The sequence below is a fragment of the Euprymna scolopes genome, chromosome 25, assembly GCF_053919585.1.
Source record: "Euprymna scolopes isolate OS-2025 chromosome 25, ASM5391958v1, whole genome shotgun sequence".
Classification (NCBI taxonomy): domain Eukaryota; kingdom Metazoa; phylum Mollusca; class Cephalopoda; order Sepiida; family Sepiolidae; genus Euprymna; species Euprymna scolopes.
In genome coordinates this window covers 29,199,180-29,224,166 of record NC_136506.1, presented here as the reverse complement: position 1 = coordinate 29,224,166, position 24,987 = coordinate 29,199,180, and the positions used below count along the sequence as shown (strand labels likewise).

The window sequence follows — 24,987 nt, the reverse complement described above, 5'->3', positions numbered from 1 at the left end:
CATTCGTGTGTGTATATATATATATATATATATATATATATATATATATATGTAACTAAGCAGGTATACATAACTTAAGATATATATATATAACAAGAGATATATATATATTAAGATATATATATATATATATAACATATATAACACATATATATATAACATATATAAAACATAGCACACACATGTATATATATATATATATATATATATATATATATAAATTCAGTTACACATCCACATTTGAATTATAACGGACATATTTGTTCCTAAAATAATATGAATTGCATCATATCTTTTTAAATATATTAACGGCCATATGACGTTTAAAAAAAATCTTACTCTTTCAAAACGTCATGTCGTTTTTGAATTTCCAACGATATTTTTCGTTTCTGAAATAGAAGAAAATCATACATTTCATTACATCAAAAATATATTTTCAAATATTTCACTGGTATTTTATTTTCTTAATTTCATTCATCCAGAAAAGTCTTACAATAAAGACGAAACGTATATAACATATAACTTGGTTTGTTCCTTTTTTATTTCCACACACACACACACACACACACACACACACACACACACACACACACACACACACACACACACACACACACACACACACACACACACACATATTAATTAAAAAAAAACAAATCCAAAAACGCCTATTGCTCTATAAATTGGGCTATTCTTAAAAGTCAAAGTCTTACACTCCAGGTTCTAAGTCTTGTCATCTTTGCATATCTGAAGCTATAAGTATAATTATTTCCCCCAAAGTATCAACTTGATCAATTCCAAAAGCGAGATTATTTTCCAGTGTAAGCATAAAAAATCAAATATAACCAATTTGAAATTACTTAGCTCACCTATTGAATCTTCGACTAAAAATTTACTTAATGTAAAAGATTTTTTTTTTGTGAGACTAAAAGAGTTGCTGTATGCTATTCGCGTACATGTATGTTTGTTTCTATACGTAATGTGTGAATGTATGTATGTATGTGTGTATATGCGTGTATATGTATGCATATATATGTGTGTATACATGTGTATGTATGCATATATACATCTATATATACATTTATGTACATGTGTGTGTCCCTATTGGTTGTGAGTGATTTTTCTCCTTTGGTCTCACTTCTTTTCCTGTTTTATTTTATTTTATTCTATATTTTTTTAAATATATATTCTTGTGTATATACATTTATACAATTATATATGTATATATGTGTATGCGTACAATTATAATTATAATCACATTTTAATTTATTAAACCAATAGTAAACCCCTCATCCATTTTAACTTCTTTCCAAATTTAAAATAAATAAATCTGAATTATTTTCCTGTCTGGGTCAAATTGACCTCAACTAACCTATATTTATCTGTTCTAAAAATGGATTTAGAAAAATAATTCTCTATCTACCCCATTTTTCCCTTTTTTACTCGCCTCCTCCCCTCAACTATGTCTATCTCTCTTTTTACCCTCTTTTTCGGCTTCTTAATATTTTTCTCTCTCTCTTCTGTTCCTGTCTCTCTTTTTCATTTTTCCTTTCTTTCTCGTACCACCCCATTTTTCAATTTCATTTAGAATCTCCATTTTAACACTTTCCATTTGCCTTATCCATTATTTTGTTAAAAAAAAAAAAATGTTTTACATGAAAAAAAAAATGAAACTTCACTTCTCCATGATCTGATATTTTTTCTGGAAGTTGCATTTTAACTCTGGACATTTTATTATGGATTACCAATGGATTTTAAACGGACCCACTTCTGATTTTTCCTGGTCTGAATTTTACCATCTTTCTTATTGGATTTTTACCATATCTCTTTTCTTCCCTTTTCCCGTTTTTATACAAAGGAATCACCACTTATCAAGGCCCAGAGGCCACTCTAGGATAAGGGTTAAAGAGTATACATTGGTCAAAAGGACAATATCACCGTAATCGTTAGTAGTGTAAATTTGGTAAATTGGATTACTTAAGGGGAACGGCTCATCAAGAACTTGTTTACATTGGACTTGAAGACGGCCATATTGTAGTCAGTTGGAAAGCAGGTAAATGAAAGAGAGTTCCACAGGTATGCAGTTCCAAGAAAGAAACTTTGTTCATGGAATCTACGTTTCTTGCTTTCTTAATAACATTGAATGCCTATAAACAGTCACTAACTGTTAAATGAGTTTTTTTTATGCAAGTATGATTCATTTCATATTGTTTGTTTCCTTTAACGCATTAACCTGCAAAATTAATTGTATATTTTGCAAACTTCTTCCCTCTGATGAGAAGTATTGCATTCTTCGAAACTCCATGGAATAAGGGTTTTCTTGTTTTATTTGTACTCCTTGTCGAATAATAAAACTTTTGTATACCTTACTTACAGGTTTATAAGGCTTTTTTTGAAAATTTGAATAAATTTTTAATAACAAACTTTTTATTTTATATTATCGCGATTTCCAATCGCTCGATCACTGTAAACTGTCCTAATAACGGTTCGATTGTAGTTGGCTGCATAAATGTTAATTTCCCTGAAATTGCAGTGGCGGTTGATGCTGAGCTATGCGTAACGTTTCATGCTAATGGTGATTTTGTGACTGGGTTCGAATCCCACAACTAGTAGCAATCGTCATTTCCTGCACTGATGACTGCGAAAGCATGAGGCACTAGTGTCTGTAGGTATTAAAATAATTATATATATATATATATATATATATATATATATATATATATATATATATATATATATATATACACATGCACATTTAGACACGTTTGATTGAACACGGCAGAGTTATTCCTTTTTCTGATCTTGTTGGATATCTTTTCTATTTGCGGAGCGGTCTTTTTAATCTCGGCAGGCGTATTATATATAATGGCGCCCAGAAGTGATTGGTCGGCTATATTTTTCTCAAGCGCTTTCTATCGCTTTAAAATGAAACTAAATTAATAACTGACAGTATTTAATAACTAACATGAAGCTAAATTAATAATCTATAAAATAGGAAAATCGAAACTAAACTAAACTAAAATAAAATAATTCGCTCCAAACCCTCCTGCACCCACGTTTATAGCCAATTAAAAAAAAAAAAATCATATTCTACGATTATTCGTCGGCATCCATGCAGTTGATCCTACCATCTATGACAACACTTCAAAGGCCGGGAAAGACCATGATCTTTCTGATTCTTTCTCCTATGACCTCTGTTGTACAAATAGGTAAAAAAATGTCTAGTTACTTTTAATGTATCGCAAAAAAAAACTTTGAATTATAACGGACATATTTGTTCCGAAAAGAATATGAATTGCATCATATCTTTTTAAATATATTAACGGCTATATTTAGTGGTTTAATGGGGGATGCCCTTTTATCTACCCTGCAACCTCTCTCCCACAGAAGAGACGTTGCGAGCCTATCTTTGTTTTATCGTTATTTCCATGGCAGGTGCTCGTCTGAACTCCAATCTCTGGTCCCCCCTCGCCAATCTTTCACGAAAAACACCCGTCTAGCTGAATCCACTGTGAAAAATTTCCCCCACTCTATATATGTGCCTAAATCAAAACGCGGATTCCATGAAAAAAGCTTCTTTCTTAGAACTGCACGCCTGTGGAACTCTGTTCCGTCTGCCTGCTTCCCACCGGACTACAACTTGGATGTCTTCAAGTCCAATGTTAACAAATTCCTAATGAACCGCCCCCTTAAATAAACACTTCATCAAATCTCTACACTAACGTAATGTACTTGCAATAACCCTTATCCCTGAGTGGCTTCTGGGCCTTGATAAGTGGTGATCACTGTGTAAAAAAAAATATATATATGACGTTATAAAAAAATCTCACTCTCTTTCACAACGCTATGGATTTTTTGAATTTCAAACGACATTTTTCGTTTCACCCCCAAAGCTTATATGCTCTCTTGGCTCCAGTTGAAATGAACAGCTCTTGTCTTGAGAGAACATCCTGTTTCGACAAACTTTCGGAACTCGCCTTCACCCTTGATCTGAAACGGAAGATCTACATCAGATCGATTACCAAAGTCACTGGAAAAAAATGATGGCATCGTTCTACCTCTCCAGAAAGTATCTCACTCCCTTACGATATACTCTACCTGTACCTAGACTCTAGTGTCTCATGCTTTCGCAACCATCAGTGCAGGAAGTGACGATTGCTACTAGTCGCGGGATTCGAATGTAATCGAACGATTGTTTTCAGTCGTCTCGGGCTTCTCCTTGCCAGTGGTCACAAGCAGTGCCGATTCAGGTGGTGTGTGATTGAGTATTGCGTAACCTTTGCATCACAATTACACGCGCAGCTGCCCCTACAGGGGGCATTCTTTGTCTTTTGAGACTGAACGGAGGTACCATTATCGAGGAACTTTTTTGGAATGGTATTTTGTAATTCATATGGAAATATATATATGAAATATTGATAAAGGTACAGTATCTTCCCACCCACAAAAAATCTTTTAAAATACAATCATTATAGGTTTCCGAAAATGCTGAAAACGAAAACAACAGTTTAAAATCCCAGGAAACGACTAATTTCAATGATATAAATAAATCATTGTTTTAAGAAGTGGGAGACCACATTTCTATTTAAATTTAAGGTAAAATAAACACTCACTTAATAGGCAAGGTGGCCATAAAATAGGGGCTCATTTTACCTTAAATTAATATAGAATAGTGATCCCCCACTTTTTGAAACAATAATGTTCAACCTTAAGGGCAGGTGTCACACAGCTCACTACACAATTCGGGTCATTAGCTTTTAAACGAACCTTCATTTGTTAAATTTTGATCCAGAGTCGCCGAGATTTCTAATTTCCAATATATATATATATATATATATATATATATATATATATATATATATATATATATATATATATATATATATATATTTAAAGTGATGGTTGTGTAGTTCCAAAGAGAGAAAAAATGTATATTTAAAAGAGTGTAGCCATCAACAATTGTGGGTTTTTTTTAAAGGTTTTCATCATATTTTTATTTTAAAATATTTTTATAACGCGTTTCGAGCTTAGGGTGTGCTCTCTTCAGATATTTTCGTAAAAAGTTTTTCTTTAAAATGGGAGTTTGTAGATATGCCTCCGCTGATATTAAATATGTTTTTCATAGTGGTGCGATGCGTGTGTTCAGTGTTTAGACATTCTGTCTCCAACTGTAAGTGTTTCACTGTGACCGGTCAAAGTTAGTTTCAAAGAGTGTTTTTTAGTCCATATGGTGAAGGTTTTTATGGCTTCTTTAGGGTTCTTTTTAAAAGACTTTCTTTCCCCATGTATAGCATACACTCACACACAATCACATACGCATACATATATATTCATGTACATGTACACATGCACACGCACACGTACGCAGGCACACACACATACACACACGTACATACATAGAAATATATGTAGGAGCATACATATATACACATATACATACCCACCTTCACACTCACACACGTACTCGCATACATCCACCGCTAACAATTATTTTTATTTTTTTATTTTTTATTTTATATATATATATATATATATATATATATATATATATATATACACTTTTTTTTCCTACCAAAACACGCATGTACATATGCGCTTAATCATTCAGACATACGTACACGCACCCACACACACACAAGTAAGATGGAGAATAGGTAGAAGATATATATACACACACATACACGCACATACACACATATATGTACACACATATATGTATGTGCACATACACTCACAAACATCCACATACTATGTAGGCACATACACATACACACACACATGCACACACACAGACATATGCAGGGGCTCACACATACGCGTATATCCATATTCACACGAACACATTTACCCACCCATACATGTGCATACATATGTATATATACATACATACACACACATACATACGGATGTGTATACACTCATCCACCCATATATATATATATATATATATATGGGCACATGCACTCACAATCCCACACACACATACATATTCATAAATCCCACCTTATGTATATATTGGTTGAAGTTTCCTTTCCAATCCAAGCACATATGCATACATGGATTCGGTCACCCAAACATAAGTGCCCGTATACATACAAACAAGATGTAGCATAGATAACAGATGATATATAATTATACACACACGCATACACAATCATATGTGTACACCCACGCACACACACATATACACACGCACACACGCGCGCACACACACATACATACGTTTAATTTCTAGTTGTTTGTTTAGTTAAGAGAAATGGTACTGTACTGGGTATGGTCGCGCGCACCCGCGAAAGTGTGCGTGTGTCTTGTTGTGCTTTTTTGTTGTTTCGTGTGTGAGGGTGCACACCTACCCAAGTATGCATGCGTGTAAGTGTATTTTGTGTTTTGCCTATTTATGTGTATAATTATGGAGAGACGTTTAAGGCGGGGTTAAACTTTGTTATGAAATTTTTTTCTTGAGTTAGCAAGTAGAAGTAGTTGTCAGTTTGGAAGATGGGCATTATCTCGAATCTGCCTCCACTGCATGCGTGTATATGTTGTGATACATGTAGGTGTCTATTTTCCGCGATTTTGATGTTGGATCGGTGTAGGGCTACTCTATTACTAAGGTTTTTTGTAGCGCCTATGTAGGATTTATCGCATGCTGGACATTTTATTACATAGATCACGTTTTTTGAGATGCAATCTAGGTTTTTTTTTTAATTTTGAATGTTTGTATGGGGTTCGCAAATGTGTATGTGTTTCCCTCTAATATTATGTTGCAGACTCCACATCGTTGTTTGTTGCATTTTGTGACTCCTTTTGTTGCGTCTTGATTGAGTTTGGATGAGGTAAGAATGCGTTTTAGGTTTTTGGGTTGGCGTTTGCTTTTTATTATTTTTGTTGTTTTAAGGAAATTGTTTAGTTTGCTGTTTTGGTTAAGTAGGACGAGGTTTTTCGTTATCTCTGTGAAAAGTTCAGGGTTGTTTGTGTTGTGTGTGGAGACGTATGTTAGGATTTGTTCTTTGTTTCGTTCTTTAGGGGTTCTCAAATCTTCTACTGGTATATTTGTCGCAAGTTGGATCCCTTTGTCTATAAGTTGTGATGGGTATTTTCTTTTTCTTAAATTTATTCGTAGTTCCTTGAGTCGGATTTTTCGAAGGTTATTGTCCGTGATTATGGTGCAGATTCTACGTGCTAGGGTGTAGGGAATTGATTTTATGCAGCTTTTAGGGTGGTGACTTTTAAAGTGTAGGTATTGTTGGGTGTCTGTAGGTTTGCGGTAAATGTCTGTGATATATATATATATATATATATATATATATATATGTGTGTGTGTGTGTGTGTGTGTGGCGACTCTAATCTAATATTGCTACTCGTGCCCCACCCACCCTCTGTCAACTTCATTTTCCAGTCCGTGGACCCAAAGTAAGTCATCATATTTGTTATTGCGTGACTCTCCATTGTATAGCACATTGAAATATGAATGGAAGGACAAATTAGGCATATTTTATGTCTTTATTCCGGCATACGGAGCGACTTTTATTTTTGAGTCGAAGACCCTCCTTCCTTCATTTAAAAATGCATAAAAGCTAATTAAATTCATTAATTATACTACTGATATTTTATTCTTTGAAAAAAAAGTTAGCGCCATTATTTATTAATATTAATACAGAATTACAATTGCTTAAGAAAACAATTTATAATCATTGAAAAATTTACACACTAAAAAATACAGACTTACGTTAAAATTTATCATAATGGTTACGTTAAATTTAAAGTTAATGAACACAAACAGGCGGATAGTTGAAAAGAGGAGGAGGGTGGGCAAAACAGACTGATTTTCTTTCCAACTCTGCGCATCCGTACTTACCGACATGGAACGTTCGTATAATTTTTACGATTTTTTAATTAAATTATTTTTTTTTACTTTATTTTCCAGGATTTTATGAACATTATTTTACGTTGATAATTATACGTTCATATGCATGCAATGGAAATATTAGAATCTTACATGTTAAGATTACGTTAAAAATGTAAGCGTAAAAACAAAGTAGAAATAATTTCTGCAATTATAATTTTTTTGTGAAAATATTAAATGAACAATGCTGAATACAATGATAATATTGGTAGTTCGAGAAATTAATTTTTCTTCCAGTTATACCGAATTCATTAATACGGACTTTTTTCATAATATTCCTGTAAAAATTATTTTATTTTTATTTTATTGTTACAAATTACGATGCTTTATTTACATAAAAAAGCAAAAATAAATATTTTCGTTTTTATTTATTACTGAAAGCCATAACTTTAGAAAAGGTATTTTTTGTTTAAACAAAATCATACATTTTCACTAAGATTTAAATAAAAATAATTAGTTCATTATATTCCGCGATCATTATTTAATAAATACTGAAAATTTCATTAAAATTGCTTAATTTCCTGATTTTGGGTGAATTTTTAAGTAAAGGGAGGGGTCAAAATGTTTGTACATTTTGAGGGGCGGCATTCATTTTGCCCGTACCTATTATTAATAGAAAATGACTAAAAATCCGTATTTTTCGTAGCTTTCTATGATTCAAAATTCACGAAAAAACATTCCTCAATAAAAAAACAAACAAATTCACTCTCATTCAAAAGCTGTTCTTTATTAATTAATGAAACAATGAATTCATACTGATATTTACAATCATACGCGTGGTTATATTTACACGTAGCTACTCGTACTACTACATATTGCAGCAGTAGTAGTAATCGTTCCTCATGTGTTTATGCGTACGTATGTCTCTATAGATCTCTCTCTTTCTCTCTCTCTTCCCAAAACAGGCGTCAACAGTTACATGTGCTAAATTTTCTTAGCACGAACCTTTTACTAGATTTTGTCACTGGCTACAGTGAAAAGCGAGATTTCTCTAACATTACTGTTATTATGAGAGGGGTTTTGTGCTGGCAGGGAATGCGCGTGTTCAACATTATAGTCGATTTCAATGACGGTGGCCGGAAAGACCATCCGTTCAATACAGCATCGTTGTATTATTCCCAGATATAATTATGTACTTTTGGCTACTTAGTTATCGAAATTTGAATAGATACATAATTTCACTGAGATCAGACTAAGTATGTTTGCTTGAAATTAATGGATGATTTTTAACCCATTTTGAATAACGTTGACCGAGTTATTGGTTGTGCCGGGCACGAGTGGCACTAGTCCCATCTCCGCCCCTGATATATATATATATATATATATATATATATATATATATATATATATATATATATATATATATAATAATAATAATAATAATAATAATAATAAAAATTACAATTAAATTTACCAAAATGATCCAAGATGGTAAAATTAAAGTATAATATAAATATTAAAGCATTAATATATATGAAGTTATCTCAGCCAGATGTAAAAGCTCGATAAAACCAAATAGGGGACAGAGCTAAAAATAAATCCGATCCTGCATTTTGCTAATTCCTATGCTCTGATGATAAGGAAAGTATTTCTTCGAAACTCCGCGGATTAAGGACTATCCACTTATCAAGTGTTTCCTTTTCAGATTAAATATGTTTTTAACTCTCTTTCAAAGTGTTTTTTAAACATGTTTTATAAACTGTTTGCTTGTATATATATATATATATATATATATATATATATATATATATATATATATATACTCTTTGTCAAATTGAATATTGAAATGCTCATATCTTTTGTTCTATGAAACGAAACTACATGAAGATTTGCAGTCTTTTTGAAGATTATAAAACTTATGATTATAAAACTTATTATGACCCAAAGAACTTATATTTTAAAACCAATAAAATATGCCTAAATTTGCCTAAATTTGTGTATATAGTATCCTGGATGGCCAGTTTTAATTTTGCTGCTTCTGTATCTCCCCTGTGGCCTTGATAGGTCACTAATGCATACATACATACATACATACATACATACATACATACATACACATATACATACATACATACACACATACATACATATATATTTTTTTCTGCAAATTATAAATTACATATTGTGGAATTCGGTGCACATGATTTCATTTCATATTTACCAGGTTTGGCCGAAAGCCAGTTATCATTGCTACTTTAATGGCCCAGGGAATCAGCAGCATTGTCATCTCCCAAATGAGAAGCATTGAACCAATTCTCTTCTTAGAAATTATCGCTTCTTGGGGTGGATCTGGTGTCTACTTTCCATCTTCTGTTTTTGGTAAGTCATTATTACAATCCTTTTTTTTTTAAATTCTTAACGAAATCGTAGACCTATTACGGCAAATTATGCTTGACACACCGATTCCCGTTGGATCACCGAAGTTAAGCAACGTTGAATCTGGTTAGTACTAAATGGGTGACAATTTGGTACTTCCTAGTGCTATATGTGGTCTCCGCTTATCTTGGCATTGTTTCCATTCGTCCTGGGCTTTTCCTTGCCACTGGATTCAAGCATTGCCGATTCCGGATAGGGGTGGTTGGAGATTGCGCAACCCTTGCTTCACAATTACACGCGCAGGCGCCCCTGTAGGATGTATCCTTCGTCTTTTTAGACAACGGAGGCGTCGAATTGTATTGAAGTTTTAATTCAGAGTACAAAGTACAACTGTGAATTACTTAGATCTATAAGGTTGGTGCAAAAACAATATCGTTTTCTCACACATGTTACTTTTATATATGACTAGCGGGGGTACCTGGCGTTGCCCGGGTTTTTTTTGGAGGCGTGTATGGGGGGGCGGGGGTAAAATGATTACAAAGCGAAATAATAACCCTGTTTAAATATTATAAAAAAGATGCCCGGGTGTTTGAAAAAACAAAAAAAGTTTAAGGGGGGGGGGGAGTCGAACTAGAATCCTTGAGGCGAAACCGAAAAAAAAAAAAATGTTATGAATTAACTAAAAAGTGAATTAGGTCAAATATCAATCCCGCAGTGAAGTTTGTTTTCGTTTAGTTTACCCAAGATGTTGGGTTGAAAACCAGCTCCCCACAAAAAATAGGGATGTCCATATGAAAGCAATTGTCTGATATAAGGTTTCCACTGCGTTGATTAAAAGCTGATTGCTTTCTGGACGTTCCGGCGCGAAAGAAAATTAAAACTGTAAGTTGAACTTTACCATCAAAATTTATTGCTCGACTGAATACCCCCAAAAACAATTTACAAAGTTTTTATTCCGTGGAGTTTCAAAGAATGCTATTCTTATTATTCTTCTCATCAGATAACATAAAGAAATCAGCAAGTTATATTTGTAGCAATGCTAGAATTTCCTCGTTAAGGCATTAAGTGAAACCGCAGTTTATTTTAGTTATAAATTGCCAAATAAAATAAATGAAAAAATATTGGATATGTAAAAAAAAACTAATATAAAAACAAACCGCGCATAATATTTCAGCTTGAATGAAACTCCTCTAGAGTTGATCCAAAATGCAAAATAGTTCTTTAGATAGAATGTATTCCAAAATAAGTCCAGCGTGACGATGCATATAATCCAATTGGAAAGTTTTCAAAACAGCTGAAATAATGAAATTTTATATATATATATATATATATATATATATATATATATATATATATATATGTGTGTGTGTGTGTGTGTGTGTGTGTGTGTGTGCGTGTGTGTGGAGGTGATTGTGGTCAAGTGGTTAATTAACGACACGGGTCTTCCAAGTTCGAATCCAGGTCGTTCTACAAAAATCGCTTATAATGTTGGCAACCTTCTCGTGATCTCTTTTGCAAGTACTCGATGTCTTTCTAGAAAAAATTCTGATTACATTTTTTAACGAACGCCTTGTCTGCTTTTACCTTACCCATATCTACTTCTTTTTATAAATTGGAAAAATAAAAAAAAATAATTTTACTCTGGTGAGGGTTAGGGTTGGGCGCGAAAGGGTTAGAGTTTAAGCTTAGGGTTAGGGTTCAGAGTTGGGTTAGATTCATTTTACTAATTTTATTTATTGTATTTCTACGTTTTTTCTTGTTTATCACTATAATTTACTCACAGCGGTTTAACGTTTCGCGATTGACCGCTTCCGGTTATTCCCGTCAGCTGGCGAACACACCCGAGAAAATTCGTGGAAGCCGCAAGTCAGTAAAAGCAGAAACACCCAAAGATGAATTGATTGTTGCGAAGAAGAAAATGATGTTGTGAGGTCATGTAACACGATTGTCAATTCTTGCAAATAGAATCCTCTAAGAAACTGTACAGAGAGGAAGAAGGAGGAGTAGGTTAAGAAAGAGGTGGAAGGCTAACATCGGGAATAGACACGGCTGTAGCAGGTTCAGGAATGCGAAAACTCTTGAAATTTGGAGAAGAGTTGTTCACAGGTTATCCTTGGTACTCTAACGATCATCCAGAGCACATGACAAAGAATGATTGTTTTTGTTGTTTTTGTTTTGTTGTTGTTGTTGTTGTTGTTATTGAACATCATTCATTTCGAATAAATCGGATGATTATTGTTGGCATTCGTTTCCCCTATATCTTTCTAGTTTGAATTCTTTCTAGAAAGACACTGGATACTTCCGGGAGGGACCGCGCGAAAATTGCCAATGTCCCTAAGTGAAAGTGTTTCAGTGGAACGAACTCGATTCGAACTTGGCGTTACGCACTTAAGCACCGCCACTTTCATGATGATGATGATGATGATGATGATTCAACACTATTTTCATTTTTTGTTTCTTTTTATGCTTTTGTATTATTCTTATTTTCGTTTTTCAGGCACCGAAATTTCATCAACAACGAAAAGAACATTCGTTTCCGTTGCCATTCACATCTTCTTCACTATCGGCTGCTTACTCCTTCCGATGCTGGCCTATTTCATTAGAACATGGAGATTGCTCATCCTCATCATTTCGCTCCCATGTCTACCTTTGGCTCTGCTTTACGTATGGTACGTGCAGCTCGGCATTTGGTCATTTATCATACATACACATCTTTCATTAATAAAAACCTTGTTTCTAGATGAGAGACACGGAAAACTTAAATTTTACGAAAACTTTTGCCTGTAGCGACTATGCTCACTCTCAAATTAGTTGTTTCGCTTTATTTTGTTTTTTTTTTGTTTTACGGCATATCAACCCTTTTCAGGTTATTTAATGCCGAATCCAAACATTTTGAAGAAAAATGTTTTCATAGAATATATATAAATATTTAATTATTTTCTACTATAATAATTAAATACCTACAGACACTAGTGTTTCATCCTTTCGGGAATCTTCAGTGCAGGGTGTCACGATTAATACCAGTCGAACGATTCGAACCCCGTATCACGAGACATCTCTGGCTCGATTACCGGAGACCTAATCCATTCGGCTACCATTAACCGCTTGAAATAACGTTGAATTTTAAACACCTTAATTGTAAATGTTCATTTACGTCAGTCAGACAGTGATCTAATCGTTATACGATGATCTACGCATATTCAAGTTGGTTTCTATTTAACCCATAGTTGGGACACTAACAAGTACTACCACTCCGGGTCAGAGTGGACCTGGGAGCAATGGCAATTAAAGGGTGGCTCCACACTCCCCAAAGCCCGTAAGCTGGGGCCTCACTATCGGATATAGTTTAAGGTCATATCCAGGGCCCGTCTGGCTTTAGAGAGGCTGTGAGATTTTATTACGTAATCCATTAAAACGCCATCTTTTATAACAAGCAAGTAAATAGAGACAGAGAAAGAAAGGTAGTATGAGATACAGAGGTAAATAGATAGAGATTGTATGGATAAGAGAGGGAGAGAGGGAGAGAGAGAGAACGCTGAGATAGATACAGTGTATGCGTGTGTGAAAGAGAGCAAGATAGATAGAGATAGTGTGTGTGTGTGTGTGTGTGAGAGAGAGAGAGAGAGAGAGAGAGAAGGAGAGAAAGAGAAGTGGTGGTGTTGTGTGAAAGGAAGTTTACTGAAAGAATAAATACATAAGCAAACAAATAAATTATAAACATAAACTTTTGTGTATAATAGAGAGAGAGAGAGAGAGAGAGAGAGAGAGAGAGAAAGAGAGAGAGAGAGAGAGAGGGGGGAGAGAGAGAGAGATTGAAATAGATATAGTATGTACATGTGAAAAAGTGCGGGATAGGTAGCGTGCGTGTGTGTGCGTGTGTGTGAAAAGGAGAGCGTATGTGTGAGAGGAAACTTTATATTTAAAGAAGCAGGGGCGTCCAATGTTGCCCCGTCGTGAAATACGCTTGAATATGCTATTTTAATATACGCAGATTTCGTATTTATTATGAAAGAGTCAATTCTCTATAGATTATTTCATATTATATTGTACCCAATATATAGTAATGATTTCCAAAGTATATATATATATATATATATATATATATATATATATATATATATATATATATATATATATATATATATATATATATATATATATATATATATATATGATTTGAGTGGGAAGTGCTTGGAGTGATTTGAAACCGAAACCAAAATTTATAATGGGAATCGTTAAAAAAATATGGCGATCATTAAAAAGAAGAAAAAAAAAAGAACAAAAAAAGAAGAACAGAAAAAAAGTAAAAAAAAAATAGAAAGTTAGATAGAGGAAAGAGCAGATAGGGAATAGGAAGATATATATATATATATATATATATATATATATATATATATATATATATATATATATATATATATAAAATAAAATGGAGATGGAAGGACCTGGATACTCAACGTTTCGCCCGATTTATCGGGCTTCTTCAAGAGGGATGGTCATTGAAGAAGCCCGCATAAATCGGGCGAAACGTTGAGTATCAAGGTCCTTCCACCTCCATTTTATTTCATATCGTCGGATTTAATCCAGCTCAACAATCATATATATATATATATATATATATATATATATATATATATATATATATATATATAAGAGTAATATACATATAACTATTTACTATAATATTATTTAAATACCTACAGACACTAGTGTTTCATCCTTTTGGGGATCATCAGTGCAAGGTGTCACGATTAGCATCAGTCGATAGATTCGAAACCGGCGACAGAAGCCATCCCTGGCTTCATTAACAAGAACCCAATCCATTCGGCTACCGTTAACCGCGAGAAATGCTGTTGAATTTAAACATTTATTTTTAAAATGCTTTTTAACGTCTGTCAGAGTGCTCTAACCATTGACTGACTTTAATTCAACTAAAAGTGCTCAACTATAAGAAATGAGTTTCTTAAAGGGGCTGACATAATTATTTACTATCATAATTATTAAATACCTACAGACACTTGTGAAATAATTAAAATGAATGTTTAAAAGAATATGAAAATTAACTAGATCTTTTACAGATGAATGCCATTCCGCGATCCATATATAACAAAGTTGAATTTTCTTTTTAAATAGTAAAAAAGTGTTCTTAATATGAATATCAATACACACAAAAACTTTTATGATTATAGATATTACCAGATGTATAGTAGACAAGATTCAAGCAAGGGCAGACGTTCCACAGAGTTTTATAATTCTATATACATGTATAGTGTTTTAGTTTGCTATTCGGGTTTGCATGTTTTCGATTCATTGGTTTTTATATTTTATATTTATCTTTGATTTACACAAGCAAAACATTTTGAAGGCGAAATTCCTAAATATTACAAAAAATAAAAAAAAAAAAAATGGAAGAATAAATAAATAAAAAAACACAAATAAGTAAAAAAATATATATAGAAAACAAAATACGATTAATAAAAAATGAAATAGAATGACAAACTAATACAGGGTTCAACTGCAGGATTATTATTCGGATTTGAGGATCGAAGCATAACAAAGCGTTAATTCGACTCCAAATTCGATATATGTTGAAAACTAATGTATATAAACCATGCGTATAAAAAAAAATATACATCATTTAAGCATTACATCCCAGTTCAAGAAAACATAGAGTATTGCATGCAATTGTAAATTAAATGTTTGAGCTGCCTGATATATATATATATATATATATATATATATATATATATATATATATATATATATATATATATATATGTGTGTGTGTGTGTGTGTGTGTATATATATATACATATATATATATATATTTATATATATATATGTATACTAGCAAAAGTACCCATCGTTGACTGGGTTCAAAAACAGCCTACAGAAAATGGACTCTGATTTATGAAAGTATGATAGGTTATGAAAAGGAAGGTTTTCGAATTTGGGGGTATCGAAACCAAAGCAAAATATAATGAAAGTAAAAATAAAATAGATAAACCCCATAATTTATTATACCATACCTGTTCACACTGAAACACTTATCACAATATTTTGTGGGTCTATATTAAAAAACCTTGTTAAACTTTGTGACATATTTCCATTTTATGGAGGTCAGGCGCGAACGAACACCCCATAATTTTATTATACCATATTTCTTCAAACTGAAACATAATTATCAAAGTATACTTACGCAGATAGATATGAAAAGTCTTTATTAAAGTTTGTGCCTATTTCCATTCTATGGAGGCCAGGCGCGCACGCAGACCCCACAATTTTATTATATCATCCCTATTTAAGTTAAAACATACTTATCAAAGTATTATTATGTACATCTATATCAAAACACTTGTAAACGTTTTTTTTTAATTTTTAAATTTTTTTATTTCCATACTTTGTGGACCAGGCGCGTACGCAGACCCCACAATTTTAATGAATCATCATTATGCCAGATCAAACATACCCATTCCTGTGTCCCGATACGTAATCAGTTTTCTATAATAGTCAACCATATAGGAGCCTATTCGTGACCAGACACACGCACAGACGTTCAGCTTTATATATATATATATATATATATATATATATATATATATATATATATATATATATATATATATATATAATTTGTTTTTGTTTTGCGATACGGTTTGAATGAATTCAATTATTTACGAAAGTGCATTTCTACCTAAATGCGAGTTGGGAATAATTTTCCCTTTAACCAATTTAATACCCCATATGGAGAGCGGCATATATATTGTTTTCAATGACGAGACACGTGTCAGTGGATAATTATATTTTAAAAACAATATATATATATATAATTTTTTTTATTTATTAAACATTTGAATATTTTTTATTCTAATATCTATTAAATATTTCTGCTAAATAAAAAATAATGATAATAAAAAAATATTACGTCCAAATAGGGATGGATAGAATATAAACAAAGGGCAGATAACTTCTATCAAAAAGCGCCCAGCGAGCGGAAAGATACCACAGATTCTCTAATAAAAAAAAAAAATCTTGATATGACTTCTGTTGCTAGGGTTCGAATCTCTCGACTGGCGTTAATCGTGACACTCCGCACTGATGATTCCCGATAGCATGACACACTAGTGTCTGTAGGTATTTAATTATTATAGTCAATAATTATGTCAGTACCTTTAATAAACTTTTTAGTTGTAATAAGTCGGTCAACTTAGCTCATATGCGTATATCGTCATATAATGACTAGCTCACCCTAACTGACGTTAAAAGCATTAAAAAAGAAAAACTGTTTAATTTCAACTGTATTGCTCTCGGATGTCGGTAGCCGACTGGGGTTTATCGTGGCACCACCCACTGATTATTCCCGAAAGGATGAAACACTGGTGTCTGTAGGTATTTAATTTTATAGTAAATAATTTTACATACACATCATACACACACGCGCGCGCACACACACACACACGCACACACACACGCACACACACACGCGCGAGCGCACACACACACGCACATATATATATATTATTGAACTTATTCGTTATCATTCAATAGTTATTCCTACAGTACATCTCTTCGTGTGAGGATGTAGGAATTTAAAATCAACCTTTTTAGCTTTTTATTTAAATCAGCTTTTATTGTAAAGAAAACTGCTTTAATATTTATTACCTTATTGTTTATGAACAAATCAATCTTTAACCAGAAACAAATATTTAAAAAATCATTTCTTCTTTTATAGCAGAGGTCGGCTGATGATCGCTTCATATTCATTCATAATTGAAGCATAATGAAAGAAAAAAATTAACCAACCAACCAACCAAACAAAAGAAAACAAAAAAAAAAAACATAGCAAAACAAAACGAAAGAAAAAACACCAACCAACCAACCAACCAACCAACCAACCAACCAACCAACCAACCATGCAAATAAAAGAGGAAACAGAAAAAAATTAAGACAAAACACTAACGAACCAAACAAAAATAGAAAAACAACAAGAACAACAACAAAAAAAGAAAGGAAACAACACCAACCAACCTAATAACCAAACAACCAAAACAAACAACTCTTTCAAAAAACAAAAATAAAACTAATCATCATCCAACCAACTCACCAACTAACCAACCAAAACAACCCCCCCCCCAAAAAAAAACAGAAAAACATCAAAAAAATTGCTTAAGGAGTAGATAGGCTCTGTCTATCGCCGGCTTCCATACTCCTTCTTTGCCTATTAGTCACGCGCAGAGATACTATCACAAGTGAATCGACAAAACACTTAGTGGTAGATCTTGTTTCTTGTTCAGGGCATTGAATGCCGTTCCCCACTCCCGACACATCCCAACCCTCATAACTGGGCACTTGAGTACAACGCATGCTTGTGCAATTAGATTGGGGTGATATTCTTCTGATGGGCTGAGGGTACCGGATTGACAGTTCCTGGCTGCTGTTTCCGACTGGTAGTACAGGAGCCCTAACTCTTTGGCAGCGCTTAGAGCGGCTGCTCCATCAACAGTTGTATAATATCGGGATGTTTGTAGTGCCATGTTGCGCATGGAAAGGGACCCTGCACTCATCCCCGATGGGCTTTCCCGAGGGCACAGTCCTAGTTGAAGAAAGATCAGCTAATGGTCTGCTTGTGTTGCATGTCTGATATCCTGCATAACCTCTTGTTCAGATCCCCCTCATCTAACTGAAACTCTTTAAAAACATGATGACAGTACAATAAACAAATAAGCTTAAACCAGGCCTAGGGACAAACGAATCCAACTTGCCTCCTCCCTTGAGGCTTGCATTCCCTAACATCCGTGGGCTTAGAACTAATTTAGCTGATGTTGAAGCATTTCTCCTAACAAATACCCCGGATATCTTAGCACTAAGCGAGACTAACCTACACTCCTCCATCCTTTCTAACTACTTTAACATGCATGGCTATCTCCCACTCTGCCGTAAGGACTCTGACAGACATATGCACGGACTTGGAGTCTACATTCGTAACACCCTCCCCCTGACCAGAGAAACAAACCTAGAAATGGAGGATCAAGCCTTTATGTGCTTTAGACTAAACATACAACACAACATTAGCTACTTTTATTTTCTCTACCGCTCTCCCTCGATCCAGAACTACACCATAATAAACAATGTCTCTGACAGCATAGACACAACACTCTCCCTCGACACTAGCGCACAAGTACATGTATTTGGTGATTTAATGTTCACCACAAAAACTAGCTTGGATTCTCTACTCACACAGATGCAGCGGGCAGTACAACACATAGTTTTGCTATATCTCACTCCCTATCACAAATGGTTACGTTTCCAACCCGTTTCCCTGACCAGCAAGAACAACAAGCATCACTTCTAGATCTGTTTCTGACTACAGTTTCCGAGGATTGTACAACAAATGCTGACAGCCCACTTGGGAACGCTGACCATGCAGTGATAATGGTAGAAATCGCCCTAAATTCTAGACCCAAAACTGAAGAGCCAGTGCTCAAAACAACCAGATATTATAAAAAGGTTGACTGGGAAGCCATCAGAGATCTTATCAGAGATGCCCCATGGGGAAATATTTTTTCTCTTCCTGCTAAACAGTGCGCAAATGAGACCACTGAATGGTTCAAAACAGCAATGGAAGCACATGTTCCCATGCGGAAATTTTATAGTAAGCCCCACTCTCCCCAATGGTTTACTTCGACTTGCGCAACTGCCATTGCTCAAAGGCAGCATGCATACCGCAGATTTAACCGACATAAGTCCAGTTCAAACAGACTGAAGTATATAGAAGCTAGAAGTAACGTTAAGAAAGAAATAGCGACAGCTAAGAGAGAATTTACTGAAACCACTAAAAAACGCAACGAAGCACAAAAATTAGGAAATCGTGACTTCTGGAAAATCTACAACAGTGTAGTAAATAATGAGCAATCAACAATTCCCCCGCTAACCAACAATCACGAGGTTGTTTGCTCAGCAAGCGACAAGGCTAATATGCTTGCCAGCCGGGTTGCCTCAAACTCCACACTGGACCCTTCCAACCACCCCTGCCTGACTTTCCTTTGCGGACAGACGCCACACTAGACGATCTGAAAATCACCCCTGCTCAGGTACACGCTATCATAAAAAACCTTGACACTTCAAAAGCATGTGGACCTGATCTCATCCCAGCTATGCTATTAAAAAAGTGCTCAGCCGCGAAGTAGCTCCAGTTCTCTCCAAACTCTACAACAAATGCCTTAATGAATCATGCTTCCCGGGCTGTTGGAAAACTGCTTCTGTGGTACCAATATTCAAGAATTCTGGCGAAAGAACTGACCCATCAAATTATCGCCCCATTAGCCTCCTCCCACTTTTCGCCAAAATATTTGAGACCATAATTAACCATGCTCTAGTCCGGCACCTTACAGATACTAAACTTCTGACTGACAAACAATATGGATTTAGACAAGCCCGTTCCACAGCTGACATCCTCACTGTAATCTCTGAACGTATATACCATTCACTGGACAAAGCGGGGGAGGACAGAGCGGTAGGTCTAGATATATCTAAGGCTTTCGACAGGGTATGGCATGAGGGTCTCCTCAGGAAAATTAAATCATGCGGTATCACTGGTAGAATACTTAACATAATTAAATCCTTCTTAGATAAGAGAAAAATCCAAGTTGTCCTCGACGGTTGTACATCTAAACAGTGTGATATAAATGCGGGAGTGCCTCAGGGGTCTATCCTTGGACCTCTATTGTTCCTAATATTTATTAATGACCTCCCCGACAAAACTGTCTCTGAGATGGGTATATATGCTGATGACACTGCACTCTATAACAGGCACGACAGGAAAACAAATGAACATATATCTAAAGAAATGGCAAAAACACTAGAGGATGACCTCCAATCTGTAGTGGAATGGGGACATAAATGGATAGTCACATTCAATGCTGCCAAGACTAAACTGGTTTCCTTCAATAATTACAAGAAACCTTCTCTGCCACCAATAGCAATGGCCAGTAACTCCCTGTCTGAGAGTACATCTTTCAAACTGCTTGGCCTAACGTTCACAGAAAACATGATTTGGAACAACTATATTGAAAACATTGCCAGGGCCGCTGCGAAAAAGGTAGGCTCTCTCTACCGTGCTAGAAAACTACTGACACCTGAAAGTATCCTGTACCTCTATAAGGCCACCATTCGCCCATGTATGGAGTATTGTTGTCACATTTGGGCCGGTGCATCTGCTACTAGTCTCTCGCTCCTAGACAAGGTTAAAAAAAGAGTCGCCAATATGATAGGCCCTGAACTGGCATCTAAGCTTCAGCCTCTGTCCCATCGACGAAACGTTGGATCCCTCTGCCTGTTCTACAAGTATTTTAATGGTGAATGCTCTGACGAACTGCAGACACTTGTGCCCCCACGACGTAGACACCCTCGACAAACCCGACAGGCAGCTAAATCCCACCCCCACACAGTAGAGATCCCTAGATGTAAAAGATCTTTCTACCCCAGTAGTTTCTTCCCCAGAACCGCTAGACTCTGGAATTCCATTCCAGGTTCCTGCTTCCCCAACTGTACTGACATGCAGAAGTTCAAGTGCAACGTGAACTGACATCTTGCTGCCCAAATCCCAACATAGTGCCCCAATAGTTGCTGCCCCTAATAGTAGCTCCCTACACCAAAGTGGCAATGTGCCTTGTTTGGGGTTAAAATGTAATAATAATAAAAAAAACAACCAACCAAACCAACCAACCAACGAACCAACCACCCAGCCAAAATCTGTTTTTTTCACTATTTTCCGTCCAAATTTCCGAACTTATGTATTATCATGTATAACACGTTATGCAAAATGATGGCCTCACATATGGGAACATTTCGCTAAAAGTGTAAAAACCAGCATAAAACATGTTAACTATATCTGAGGCATTATTTTGCTTATAATATAAAGTTATAAAAGCCATGAATACATATCCAGACGATCAGAATACGTCCGGAGGCTTTAAAGGACCAGCCAAAAAGAGAGAGTCTCATTCTGAATCCCTTACGTCGCTAAAATATATGCATCTGAAAGATTATTACTCAGGAAATTGTTTGTTTTTCTTTTTCTCCTTTTGTAAATTTTTTCAGGATTCTACCCGAATCGCCTCGTTGGTTATTAAGCATCCACAAAGACAAAAAAGCCGTGCAAGTCTTTCACAAAATGGCAAAACGCAACAAAACTAGTTTTACCCGTTATTCGCCGAATCATATCGACGTGGGTACTAGTCGAACGGTCAAACTCTGGAAAATGTTCACCATTCCGGCTCTCCTGAAAAGAACTCTTATTAACATGTTCAGTTGGTAAGTAACCGCATTCCATTTTGGCTCATATTTTAATATAGTGTATATGAGCCAGTGAGAAAATATTCGATGCCGGGCACGTATTAATTTTTCAATTTTGACCCATTAGTAGCCCTTTTTTACGGATTAAAACGTATTAAAATGTTTTTCACATGTCTGAATACCCTATATACCAAATTTCAAGTCTGTAGATCAAAGATTAGTTGATTATTTAGGCTGTGAATTGTCCTCACACACATGCACACACATTCTGACTTTATATAGAGATAGATTTAATAACCTAACGTTATTATGCGTTTTTTTTATTACACACAGTAAACTCCCATGTCGCTGGATTTAGTAACATCGCCTTTACATTATTAAAAATATTCCTTATAGATTAACATAATCTCCTGAATGAAAAATGTATAATGATTTTTAGTCTATATTAGCATGAGTGCCAGGTGTTGCCCGGGTGAGTGAGGTACGTGTAAGGGGGTTGGTTAAGCAACCAAAACCCTAAAAAATGAATTAAAACTCACTATAGTAGCGAGTACCCATGCGAACGCACAAAAAAAACAACAATAGGAGTAATAGGCAGGCGAGAACTCGTAACACGTAAGAGGAAAAGGAGGTGAAAAAAAGCAAACGGTCTTATCCATGCGCCCATCGCAGTTGTGACATCACGCGAGTTTGACATAATCGATTTTTATCCGAAGCTTGAATGACGACGAAAAAACTTACCCCTCCTTGTAAAAAACGGCCCAGTTGACGGTGAAAGAATGAATGTTTTTGGCTTATTTTTGGATATTATTCGGCCGAGAGACTGAGCTTTCAAACGCTACCAATTTTGTCAGTGTTGGTCGCGGGTGTCAAAAGTTTTAGCAAGGCATAAAAATATAGATACACATAAACAGACATTCGAGTTTCATCTAATAGAAGATTATTACTATGTTATCACTTCCATATCGTACTAGCAGGTCGTCAGGCATTGCCCGGTCGTAAAATACGCTTAAATTTGATATTTTAATCAATGCAGATTTCATATTATTATATTATATTGAACCCAATATATAATAATGATTTCAAAATTTAAAAAAAAATTAATCGTGCGTCACCACTGAGAATCGAAACCAAAACATTTAGCTTTCGATTTACTTCTATCTTTGACTTTAATGTCTCAGCTATGAAGACATGTTTACAGCAAGGCGAATTAAAACGTGTTGTATATTGAAGGAGATATCTCTCGGTTTTTGGTTAGAAATTAAGTAATTAAGGTCGAATATAATAATTATTAAAGGAGAATGCTGGAATCGAACTCGGTTACCAAAATTTAAAATGAATACATATTGTCATTTGGATACGATTTCAGGAATGCAGTGTAATTATCTGTTGTAGTTAGAAATAACTATAAAAACAAAGTTAGTTCAGAGCAGGAATAATGAACAAACATAAAATTAAGGAATGTCCTTTGTGTCGCCAGGACACGTGTTGGAAGCATATGCAATATCCACGCGCAAAACATGCACTCGCTTGCCATGTTCTGATGTCACAAAGAAATATATATTTAATATATACAGTTAAGTTAGGGTTCGAATACGTTTGGCATATGAGAGAGGAGAGACAGTGCAGTTCGAGTTGAAGAGAGAGAAAGAGAGAGAGAGAGAGAGGGAGGGAGGGAGGGAGAGTTATCCTAAGCAGGAAACAAGGGGAGGAGGAGAAGACAAAATGTAGCAATCTAACATGGAATCGGATTCTTATTATTCTCATCACCAGCTGGAAAATAAATGTCTTCATATTGTTATGTAAGACTTTGTATTCGATTGTCATAAACCGCAACATAACGGAGTTATATGTCGTCACGTCCTCGTTATGTACACCCTCACAATACAACACAATAGCGTTACGCATGCATATTCTTAATGCCGTCGTTCGACCTCAACCTGGCAAATTCCCTTTTCTTTAATTTTCACACTTATGCACCGATTTTCCCTGACAAAATCCCAAATAGAAAGTTTCGCATGGGTTCGAATACTCGATATATTAAGTTTCATGTTTGTTGACTAAAAATGGACAAAGGTGTTTGGTAGGCAATTTTTTAAACTAATATATATATATGCGTACATAATTATATATAGAAAGAGGTTTGTATTACTATAAAAAAATTTACGCGAATATTACGCAAGTATGAATCATGTAGTATGTTGTATGAATATAATTACACGTAATAGTTAACTAAAGATGGTCATCCCATAAGAAAACCGAAAAAAAAAAACTAATAGAAAATTAATTAATATGAATGTTTAAAAGAATATGCAAATGAGCTAGATCGTTGCAGAGGAATGCAACAATACAGAGTGACAAAACAATGGGCCCTAACTCTAATTTGGCCCTGTTTCTTAGTGTTTTGCCCGAATGAAATAAAACTTTGGTCATAACTAGTTTATTATATTCAAAACATCACATCAAAACACTAG

The 24,987-nt window shown here is 34.8% G+C and overlaps 1 protein-coding gene across 1 annotated transcript in view; it reads left to right on the top strand.

Moving 5' to 3' along the window:
* Window positions 1-24,987, top strand: part of LOC145247306 (organic cation transporter protein-like) — a 75,918-nt gene that overhangs the window by 35,170 nt on the left and 15,761 nt on the right. The window contains exons 5-7 of the mRNA XM_080108928.1: window positions 10,068-10,222; window positions 12,717-12,888; window positions 22,319-22,531. Of these exons, the coding sequence (XP_079965054.1) occupies window positions 10,068-10,222; window positions 12,717-12,888; window positions 22,319-22,531 (540 nt within the window). The remainder of the gene's footprint in view (window positions 1-10,067; window positions 10,223-12,716; window positions 12,889-22,318; window positions 22,532-24,987) is intronic.